The sequence below is a fragment of the Suncus etruscus genome, chromosome 18 (genome assembly GCF_024139225.1).
Source record: "Suncus etruscus isolate mSunEtr1 chromosome 18, mSunEtr1.pri.cur, whole genome shotgun sequence".
NCBI lineage: Eukaryota > Metazoa > Chordata > Mammalia > Eulipotyphla > Soricidae > Suncus > Suncus etruscus.
In genome coordinates, this window is record NC_064865.1 from 58,877,245 (window position 1) to 58,888,865 (window position 11,621).

Genomic DNA, 11,621 nt, shown 5'->3' on the forward strand with positions numbered 1-11,621 from the left:
ATGTGTAGCAAACATGACTGGAGGGAAGTGGAGATGCAGCCACTGCTCTTTAGTGTCTCCTGGATCTATTCAGATCTCCTGTTAAAATAACAAATAAGCAACAAAACCAGCCTAGATCCTGCAATCACCTGAATGCAAGTGATGAGTCCAGGAGGTCTGTCTTCTGCATCAAATCCGTGTGGCAGATCCATTGGCTTAGGTATCCACTAGATCAAAAAATCAGGCACTTGTGGCCAACATAGGGTCAAACCTCAGCCCCAAAAATACTCCTGAGAGCACTACCAGGACTGCTCCCAGAGCACTAAGCCAGGAGTAACCCCTGAGCATTACCGCATTTGACTCAAAAGCAACAACGCGGAAAAGTCACTACGTTTCTTCCCCCACTTTCTCTTGTCCAGAGCAGTGCAAAAATGTGGGCAGAAGACAGGGGTACTGGTTCCAATCAGATGCCACCAACTCTCTGAACCCACAGTTACAAAAAATGTACAAAGACTGTACATCACTGCTCTTTCCAGAACTTTCCCAGAGCCTGGCCCCTGTTTCTGTGGACAAAGGAAGCTCCTCTACTCACAATGCCCAGAAAGTAACTGGTGCTTCCACAATTGAATTGTGCCCATGGACCCATGAGTAAGGCTCTCAGGAAAAATGTTTGCTGACACATGTGCATGAGTGAAGTTTTGGGCACCTTGATTCTTTGCGTGTCCTTGTGCCCCCCAGTTACGTGGAGTGGAAATTGCAGGGAAACTTACTGTATCGAGAAGCCACAAAAACTATGGAATTAGGTGCCTTGCATAGGGCCACAAAAGCAAAACCCATCTCAGAAAAAAATGTGTGCTGGCAGCCTGGACTGTGGAAACCTGGCATCTTTCGGTGCAGAGAGATTCCATTCTGGATGTCTGTTGCACAAAACATTCTCTTTTTTTTTTTTCTTTTATTTGGTTTTGGTTTGGGGGCCATACCTGGCAGTAGCCAGGGGTTACTCCTGGATCTGCACTCAAGAATCACTCCTGGCAGGATCAGAGGATGCTGGGAGTCGAACCTGGATTTGCTGCGTGCAAGGCAATTGCCCTCCCGGCTGTGCTATTGCTCAGACCCCTACACAGAACATTTTGGATGCCTGCTACACAGAACGATATTTCCTGTGCTGCAGATCGTTTTAGCCCTAGTTGCACCTTGTTAAGTGTGGACATGCTTTCAATTCGTCAGACCACGCCTTCCTCCACAAGCTCATCCACCAACAAGAATCTTTGTGAATTCTGCTTAGTAAGATGTTGTCAGCCAACCTTTCCAGACCACTGCTTTCCCTCGGTTTGCGGGGAGGGTTTGGGGTACCAGTAACCCAAAAAGGTTGGCTTGGCTTTAATCTTCACAATACACCCCCACTAACCCCTCACCAACAAACACAAACAAACTTACCATCTACCCCCTCTTCCAGGAAGTTCAAATGCACAGACCTGGTCTGAGATAACAGTAACAGGGTCAAATTTTTTTTTTTGGCTTGGTTTCCCCAACCTCCTCACCCTGTGGAGTCAGAAGATGTGAAAGTTCAGGTTCTCAGAAGGTCACAAGCCCCAGTTGGTGACTAGGCCACCATTTGGTCACATTCAGGGCACTGTCAAGTTGGAATCAAATATGCAGGTTCCCCCTCGTACCTGGGCAAGAAGAGGAGTCAGAGGGCAAAAGCCTTTGGAAATCCTTGGTTGCTTTTGCTTTCTCTCTGAACTTCCTGCAGTGAGTTTTAATTATTTTTTTTTGAAACCTTTCTTCTCCCATCTGCAAAGTGCTGAGCTCAGAGATTTTTCTGCAGTGCTCGGTGGAGGAGTGAAAGTGTTTTTATGAACATGAAGCAATTTTCAAAAATAATATTCTATTTTCTGCCCTCCTCCAGTAAGCAGTGTTGCTATGCATGGAGAGGGAATGGTTGGGCACAGATTCTCAGTTACTTCCCTTCTTCTCATTCTACCATGTTGGGAGAAGTAGCACCTTTCAAATGGACCTTTTTTTCTCTCATCTTCCTGTCCAGTCCAGGAGAGTCCGATGTGGGTCTGGGCTGGGCTGGGGAGTCAGTGACATTGCATCACTAGAGAGCATCTGACATTCAGCGGTCTGAGACTCGAGCAGGCTTCTACTTTCTTGAGGTTTCTGTGGGGAGCAGAGACATGAGCAAAATGTAAAGAAAAAGGTCACATCTGAAGATATACCTGGCGGCATAGCTTGTTAAGGCCAGGACTGTGATCTGGCTTGAATGTAGCTGAGGCGCTCCCAATACTTTGTGCACTGCTCTTGACTTACCTTCTGCAAGAGCAGCTTTGCAAACTCAGAAGTTGGTGGAGGCCTGGGGAGGCCGTGGTCCTGCTTCCAGATTGAGGTGCAGGCAGGGAGGAGGAGCGTTCACACAGTCACAAGAGCAGCATGCATAGAAACACACACACACACACACACACACACACACATGTCCCAAGAGGATGTCGCCTGCCATGTAGCCGCAATCAGAGCAGGGAGAAGAAGGGACAGCGTACTTTTGAGTCACAGGTGAATCCCATCTGAAGTTTCTGGAGCTGAGCTGGTTGGGACATGGCAGGGCACATGAGAGCTGCCCTGGAATGGTGGGAAGGACCGTAGATGTGCCCTGAGTCCTACCCAGGATGGCAATATGGGAGATTGTGTGCAGTAGGCACTATGCCCGGGAGTGAAAATCTGTGTGTGTGTGATGATGAGTGAGCTCTGACAACCACCCTGCAGAGGATGATCCTGAATACTCCCCAGTTGTGCACCAGCCAACATCCCCACCCCGCCTGATTCTCCCCACAAAACGTGTATGGGATCTGGGGTTCTCATCTTTTAGAACCAGAACCAAGGATTCTAGAGCCATGTTCTAGCAGGAAAGACACTTACCCTGCATATGACCAACCAGGTGTGATTCAGGTAACGCATAGGGTCCCCTGAGCACTGTCAGGAGTAACCCCTAAGTGCAGAGCCAGTAAGCATCACCAGGTGTGGCCTCCTCCCCACTAATAAAAGCCAGAAGAGATGACATCCTCATTTCAGGTTGTCTTCAGCTTCTGATGGCTCTTGCTGTATTCTCACTCTAGTCTGATCTGCTTCCTACTGACTGGTGTGTGTGAGTATGAAAGGGAGCAAGTGAGAGAGAGTGTCTGTGTCTATGTCTACATGTGTATGTGTGTGTGTGTGTGTGTGTGTGTGTGTAGGAGGATACACAGCTGACATTTAGGGCCTTCACCAGAACTCTGGGCTCATCCTCAGGCCCCAATAGCCCCCGCAGCAGGCCAAGCTGACTGATTCCATCCCGGGTACCACAGCTTCTGGGTCTTGCACAAAGTGAGCCTCCAGAACTGAACCCAAGAGGGCCCATGGATCTGTCTGGGACTCCCCACCCCTTTCTGAGATTCTCTCTGGTCCTGGACAGAGAGGCCTTCCTGCCATCTGTTGTGGGGTCAAAGAGGAAGAGTGTTTGGGGTGCCCAAGCCATAAGGAGGAGGAGGAAGAAGACAACGAGACCACCTGCCAAGGCTCCAACACGGCTGTGACACGCATGTCGGGTCTTTCTTCCCTTTGCACACGCGCAGCTGGTGCCTGTGGGTGGGGACTCGGCCCAGGGCCAGTGCATGGAAGATGAAGAGAAACCAGTGCCTGCAGGAATGGGGAACCTGTTTTTGTTGAAATTACCAGGGCAGCCAGCTCTGCCACCGGGTCTTGGACCTCCCGCACTGGTTTGAGGGAGGAGAGGCCGGCCAGGGGTATTTCCCAGGCCAGAGGAGAGGCTCCAGGACTGCGAGCTTATGTCACTGGCTTCCCTGGAAATAACCCCCCTACACCTCCGCGGCTTCCCCCAGGAGCCAGCCTGCTACCAACCTCCACTTTTCTTGGAAAAGGCGCTTCGAGGAACGTCTGGCACAAAGCGATGAGTCAAGACCTGAGATGGGTCCCAAGCTGCTCATCTAGTAGATGGGAACCAGACTGGGCCTATTCCCCTACCTCCTTGCTGTACACCAAGGCAGAGGTGGGGTCAGGGGAGGGGCAGAGGGGCTTGGCTCCTCCGTGTCTTAGCTCTGAGCTCAGGCCGTAGCCCACAGCCCACTCTCGTATTCTGGGAATGGGTGAAACTGATCCATCATTTTCTCCTTACTCGTGGAGAGTCCATGATTTACAACAACCTTAATACAATACAGCTTCTCATCCACATCATTCCAACAACACACTGCCTCTGGGATAGCCCTCTTCTTCCTACTGGACCTCAACACCCCTCCCCTCGATTTGTGGATGGGCTCATTAGACTTTTGTGGTGGAGTTTTGTGAGTGCTTTTTAGATCTCTGATAGCAAATTGATTTACTGTGTGCAAATATGTTCTCCCATAGTAAATATTTTCTCCCATATTGAATATTTTCTCCCATAGAGTGTCTTTTTGTTAGAGCTTGAGTTTTCTTTTGTGTGTGTGTGTGTGTGTGTGTGTGTGTGTGTGTGTGTGTGTGTGTGTGTGTGTGTGCAGAAGCTTTTTACTAGGATGTTGTCCCATTTGTTTAGTTTTGTTTTCCTTGTCTTTGTCTCTCTAGTCTCCTCCTTAATGACTCCCCTGTGGTCAGTTTCCAGGATAGTCTTGTCAATGATGCTTTTTATGTATTAATCCACTTTAACTTTACCTTTGTGAATGGTATAAGGTATTTTCTTTTCTTCTTATTTTTTACATATGGCTATCCAGTTTTCCTAACACCATTTGTTGAAAAGATTTACTTCAGTCCACTTCCAATATTTAGTTCCTTTGTCATAGATTAGCGGCCCATGAATCTCAGGACTTACCTCAGTACTCTTCATTCTATTCCATTTGTCTGCAAATTTGTTATTATGCTAGTGTCTTGTGATCCAGGATTTCTTTCAAGAATTCTGTGAACAGGGCCAGAAGTTAGCAGAGCCCCCCAACTCAACCTTGGGGTGCAGGGTTTGGAAACTGCAGGAACCTAAGGCTTTTTCTAGAACTCTCCAGTGGATTTTTCTTTTCATCATTTATGAGTAAAGTAGAGAAATCTCACTTCTCCTCCTTTTGTTTTTCTTCCCACAGGACAAGACATTTCAAAGAAAGCATCAAATTCATCCATGAGTGCCGACTCCGGGGAGAAGGCTGTCTTGTCCACTGGTACGTGCACCTCTGGGCTCAAACTGGCCTAGAATGTTCTAGGTCAAGTTTCTGTGCACCCTCAGTATCATCCTTTTCTGGTAGCTTTGCCACCCTCCGAGTCTCAAATATGCACCCTACATGGCACCCATGTTGAATAGCACTAATGTGTTATTCACTATTCAGAGAGCCTGACATTTTTTTTTCTGTCCTTTAGACCTGGGATTTTCACTTCCACACATAGAATTTCTGAGGGGACTCTGCCCTTTCGGAATCCATCTCCTCTTCCCCAAGCGCTGGCCTCTACGATGCCATTGGCCTATCCCTGACACAGGCTTTCCATTCTACATATTAGCTTGGCCTATGTGGCTGTGTCATGTTGAGTTACTCTTAGAACCAAGCCAGCATTTCCTCTCCATTTACCACTAAGAGCTTTAATATGTGCTTGACTTATGATTTACTGGGAGAATTCTACAGACTTACTTGAAGAAGATCAGAATAGAAGACTGGAAGAGAGAGCACAGTGGAGAGGGCACTTGTCTTGCACACAGTGACCCTGGTTCTAACATCAGCATTCCCTATGAAGGCAAAGCACCTCTAGGAGGGATCCCTGCATGTAGAGCCAGGAGTAAACCTTGAGCCTGATTTGCAGATATTGAACCATCCTTGCATCCTTAGGATGAAACCCAGTTGATTGTAGTATGTAATCCTTTGACATATTTATTGCCAGATCTCTCTTCTCTTGCCACCACCATTGCTTACCCTTCCCAGCACAACTGAGTTGATTCTTAGCATTCAGCGGGTTATAAATTTATTGTCCCCTTGCATCCAATCACACCACTATGTGGCTGATTATAGGTCCATGTTCTTACAGGTCCATGTTCTGTCTGCTAGGGAAGCTGCTCTGGTCCACAGAACCCAGAATCAGCACATAGGCACCTCTTGCCTGGAACCCAGCGGCTGTGTTTGTGAATCTGCCAGGTTTTCCTGTGGATCCCTCACATGCTCAGCTCCCAGTCGCCCTTCCCTGTGGTCAGCTTAGGCTTAACTCATCCTCTACTCAAAGAAAGCCTAGCAAGCAATCTTTTGAGTTCCCCAGAGATTTTGTGCTTGTAGGGAAAGCCTTTGGGAATGCAAAGATCTCTCCCAGGGAGAGCTGATGATTGCTCCAAGAGCCAATAAACCAGGATGGGAGCCGCATGAGGAGTGCTTGTTTAAAGATAGATTCTGCAGCTCTTATAGAATATTGAAATATTCCCTCTCGCTCATTTTAAGGGGCTGAATGATCAGTACAAATGACAGCTTTGATGAGGTTTGGTTGCATTGAATTGGAAAGGCTTGGTGCAAAGTGCAGCCATAATCATTTCAAAGTGTCTGCTAGAGTCTAGAACCATAGTACAGCAGGGAAGTCCCTTGTGTGCATGTAGCCAAGTTGAGTTCGATTCATGGAACCCCACATGTCCCCTCAAATACCCCCATCCTGGGGGTGATCCCTGAGCAGAGCCAGGTGTAAACCCTGAGCACTGTGGGTGTAGCCCCCAAATTAGAAAAAAAAGTAGAGGGATCTTCTGAACTCTTGCCCCAGAGCTCCACAGTTCAGAAGAATTTGAATTTCTAGAGTTGCCAACAGAAGGCTGTATTTTGCTCTCAATATTTCTGAGGGGTTTGGGGAGTGTTTTCTGGTCATCATCGTTGTCCTGGTGACTATGGGGATAATTTCTAGACTTGAATGTACATAGGCCCAACACGCTAGGAATTCCTATTTCCAACAGTGGTTTTATAAAAACAAAAAGCGCACTGAACATCCTCATCCAGGCCATCACTAGGACACTCTCAGTCTATCCTGGCCTCTGTGACCTGCCCTCTGTGATGCAGTCTGCCCACTGCGACTGCCAATGTGGACATGTGGGTCTAACATCGGCCCTGTTCCTCAGCCTGCTGCTATGCCCAAGAGACCCAACCAGACATGAGTCTCACACATGGGACACAAGCTAGTGACAGCTCGGAGCCCTACCAAGTAATGCCTAGAGCACCCCAGGGTTGCTCAGGGCTCCAGTGCTCCACAGCCAGTTCAGCCAGAGGCTTTGTCTGCCCTCTGCAAGGATGAGGTGCTTCAGGCCACGAGGGTTCCTAATAAGATCCCCATCATGCCCTTCCCTTCCTGGGCCTGCTTCCTGGAATGTGTCTCTCCAGGAATATGGGGGCCCACCAAAAGAGGAGTGGAGACAGGATGTTGCATGTTCTTGAAATGAAAAAGTAGCCCAAGCCAGTGGTCGGGAAGTTCAGCAGTCTGGGCCATAGAAAAATGAGAAAATGGGGCGTTGGCAGAGCTGAGACATGGCTGTTTCCCAGTGTGCCTGGCAGGCTTGTCTGTAAAGAGGAATTGTCTGAGAAGGCCCCAGATTGCCACCACCTGGGGGCCCACTAAATTGGACCTACCTGCTCTAAGGGAATCAGTAGTTCTGCCACATAGTAGGGAGGGGTGCCTATGCACCTTCTCCCTCTTCCCTGTGGTGACTCTCACTTTCTCTCTCCTCCCTATCTGACTCCCACCTCCTTCCTTCCTGACCTGACTCCCACCTCCTCCGTCCTCCCTACCCTAACTCCCACCTCCTCCCTCCTGCCTACCATGACTCCCACCTTCTCCCTTCTCCTTAACCTGATTCCCACATCCTTCCTCCTCCCTCCTCCCTCTTCTTCCCTCTTCCTCCCTCTTCCCTACCCTGACTCCCACCCCCTCCCAACCCTGACTCCCACCTCCTCCCTGCTCTGACTCCCATCGGCTCCCTCCTCCCTACCCCAACTCACCCCACCCAAACCCTGTCGCTGCAGCCTAGCTGGAGTGTCGAGGAGCGTGACTCTGGTCATCGCCTACCTCATGACAGTGACCGACCTGGGCTGGGAAGATGCGCTGCACACAGTGCGCGCTGGCCGCTCCTGCGCCAACCCCAACCTGGGCTTCCAGAAGCAGCTGCAGGAGTTCGAGCAGCACGAAGTCCACCAGGTGAGCTGGGCAGGGGTAGACACACCCCTGGGAGATGCCCTGGCCTCTGTGGCCTAGGAGCTAGGCAGCACCCCATGCCCCACCTTAGCCCTTGACAGTGACACCAGCTCGGGGCATCCATCTTCTTTTAGCACCCCTGGCTTGGGTCTTCTGGTTTCCTTGTAGCAGTCCTGGGAGGAAGCCGCACCATCACTCCTCCTTGGCATTGTGGGCCCCCTGAGGAGTCCTCCCACTCATGCCTGGTGCTCATTTCTCCTCTTGGGGCTGCGTGGCAAATGAGGTGCCCACTAAGTTCTGGGTAGAAAAGTCTGGGTGTGGGTGCCGGGGTGTGCGTGGACACAGGTATGTGCCTGGATTCATGGTGTACATGGGTGCCAGGGTGCACATGGGTGCAGGGTGTGCGTGGTGCCAGTGTGAGTGGGTTCAGGATGCAATGGGTGCCAAGGTGTATGCATGCAAAATGCACGTGGATGCTGGGTGTGCATGGGTGCCAGAGTTTGCATGAGTGTTGGGTTGCATGGGCGCATGAGTTCTAGGCTATGCATGGGTGCTGGGTCTGAGTGGTTGCCAAGTGCAATGGATGTGCCAGGGTGTGCGTGGGTGCCGGGTGCCCATGGGTGCCCCCCCTGACTCTGCCCCATCTGCAGTACCGCCAGTGGCTTCGAGAGGAGTTTGGTGAGAGCCCTTTGCGTGATGCCGAAGAAGCCAAGAGCATCCTGGGTAAATATAAAGAACAAGGGCGTGCGGAGGCACCGCCGGGCACCAGGCGCTGGAGCAGCTTCCAGGCCTTGCCCGCCACGTCCTACAGCAACTACACCACAGAGACCTAAGAGACACAGAGACCTCACCGTGCCTCGCCTCGCCGCCCCGCCACCCAGCTCCCAGCTCCCTGCCAGCTTGTCACCGGGTGTGTGGAGGACAGAGCGGTGACCCCGGTGGACTCGGATCCTTCCCCTTCCCCGCTGCTCCCCTGGGCCCTTCCCCTGCTCCGCCTGAGCTTGTGGCTCTGAGACCCCAGCACAGGGCATGGTGAGGGCGTCTGCATGTGTGTGCGGGGCTGGCTGGGTGCTGGACATGGGGCCTGGTGACACTTGGTGGACGCTCATGCAAGCCCTTCCCTGCTTGGAGAGTGTCCCCATCTTTCCCCATCCAAGAGGCCCCAGAAGACATTTGAAATTGATACCTGCAAAGCTGACCCCAGCAGCAACCAGTATTCAGGGGGATGAGTTGAAAACAGCAGGACCCCAAAATAATGTGGGTGGTCGTAATCAGGTCAGCAGGAGACCAAGCTCCCTCTTAGGGGGGCCCTGAAAAAAGGGATGTTATTGGCAGTGCCCCAGTCCCAGGACTGCAAGACACAGTCCGAATAAGTCTCCTCAGGCTCCCCTCATCCCAAGTTTTACTTGGTGTTTGATCTTGGCCTTGCTGGCTGCCACAGGGAGCCCATCAGTGTCTGGGTGCCTGCCCCTCTCCTTGCAGCCTCCCCCCTGCATCCACCTGGCTTCCCACTCCTCTCCCCAAGGCCAAATCCACCTGTTGTGGCCAGGATGGAAAACTGGCAGGAAAGAGCCGGTGAAGGGGCTTTCTGCATGTGGAAGAGGCGCCTGTCCTATCTGTCCCAAGTCCCGCTTTGCTCTCATCTCAGCTACCTCACTCCAGGGTCTCTCAAGAGCTGGTTTCCAGGTTCCCACTCTCCCCTCCGCCTCTACTCTGAGAAGGCACAGAAGAGGTCAGGCAGAAAAGGCATCTGTGGTCTTGATGACTTTCAATTCTCCCATTGGGGGGGGCAAGGGGAGATCCAGGCCTAGCATGTGGCTAGCAGCACCACTGACAACTTTGCCACTGGCTCCCTAATCCTTAGCACATGGCACCACAGTGACAAAAAGTAGTGGGCTTCTCCCCTGGGAACCAGCAGTTCCCTCTGTGGGACATGGTTGTGGACACAGGCTTAGCCAGTGGAAAGCCCTGAGTCCTATTCCCCGCCAAACCAGCTCGGTGTGGCCCCTGTAATATAAAGGACAAAACTTCGGTCAAGCCTGTGTCTCCCAATGTGGCTGCGTCCTTGTGCCCCCCAAGGGAGGTGGGAAATCGACCCTGGATGAATCCGGCCCTAGCACGTTTTTCTTTGTCTAAACCAAAAAGAAATAGAAATCTGTGAATAGCAAAAGGACTCAGGACCCCCAGCTGGAATTTCACAGGGGAGCGCATGGACACAGGCCCCCCCATTTGGGTCTGGAAATGTTGCTTTAATGTTTGTCGCCAGTAACGTCCTTTCTCCACAGCCTCTCCTGGGATTCTGAAGTATTGGGCCTTTCTCAGAAGACTATAATTGTGCCTGCAGTGTCTGAAATGTTACAGAGCCCCAGAGTTTAGGCTGGTGCTACCCCCAAATAAAAAATAACAATCATGAGAATAGCCAGAAAAACAACCAAAAAGAATTTATTTTTTCTTCTTTGCCCCCTTGTAGCAGACATAATCCATAAACTTTATTTTTCCTCTTACACTGGCTCATTGTGGTTTTGCCTGTTGAGGACTAAGGCTCCAAAGAGGAGACTGTCCCTGGGTGGGTGGGACTGCAGTAAACATCACTGGGACATCCCCAAAAATCAGCTCCGGCCCCCATGCCCTGTGGGGTTCCAGTTTGGCCAATCTCAGTCATTTCTCCCAAGGGTAGAGCTGCAGCCTCCACTCTGCTCATGAGAGGTCCTGTACCCCGGCTTGTTGGCAAAGAGCATTTGGCACCTTCCATGCCAGCTCTTTGGGATGGAACCCCCCAAAATACTCCCTTTGTGTGTGTGTCAATAAAGGGCAACTAAACCAGCCAGGCCTCACTCATGTGCCGCCTTCTTACCTGGGGAGATTGATTGTCCCTGGGGTGAGGCAATCAGACCTTTTGCCTCTATAACAGCAGCTAACTCGAGTGGATGCAGTTTCCGGGAGAGACACCCGCATCTTTTTCTCATGGTGTTTGGACAGAGGGACATTTGCGGGTCAGAGTTCTGGTAGACATGGGATGATTTGTGGATGCAAGTTTGGAGAGAGGTGACAGACATCCAGCTTTAAGTCACTCCTGGCTCAGTGTTGGGGGACCCTGCAGTGACAGGGATGGAACTGGGGGACCTATAATTACACCCCATTGAGCCTGCACCCTTGAGAGCTGTTATTCCCAACTCACTGCGTGGGACCTGGTGTCTCCCATAAAATGGCACCTATATGGGGGTGGATTTCCCAGCACAGCGGTGTAGCTGTGACCCTATGCCTGATGTTGAGTGCAACCAACTCCCAATGGGGCTGCAGCTGGATAGAGCACACATTCTAGAAGCATCTAAGAGCCTGTGTCTCTCAGTACAGGGCGGGAGAGGGCAGCTGGGTCGGCCTCTCGGGTGGGGCTGAGTGCTGACTGTGACCTTGCAGCCGTGGGTGGCAAGCTGGGCTTGGGTTCTGCCTTTGCAGTGTCTGTGGCCTCATAGCTCAGGGCGGGGAAGTAG

The 11,621-nt window shown here is 51.2% G+C and overlaps 1 protein-coding gene across 2 annotated transcripts in view; it reads left to right on the top strand.

The window, feature by feature from the left end:
• The window catches only part of DUSP22 (dual specificity phosphatase 22), a 51,569-nt gene extending 40,614 nt beyond the window's left edge, over window positions 1-10,955 (top strand). The window contains exons 5-8 of one of the 2 annotated variants that reach the window (XM_049765058.1): window positions 5,076-5,150; window positions 7,962-8,133; window positions 8,781-8,853; window positions 10,416-10,955. In XM_049765058.1, coding sequence (XP_049621015.1) covers window positions 5,076-5,150; window positions 7,962-8,133; window positions 8,781-8,853; window positions 10,416-10,462 — 367 coding nt within the window. In that variant the 3' untranslated portion in view covers window positions 10,463-10,955. Of the gene's footprint in view, window positions 1-5,075; window positions 5,151-7,961; window positions 8,134-8,780; window positions 10,035-10,415 lie in introns of those variants that run through there. The other variant, XM_049765057.1, reaches the window with a different exon arrangement.
• Window positions 10,956-11,621: the final 666 nt, after the last annotated feature.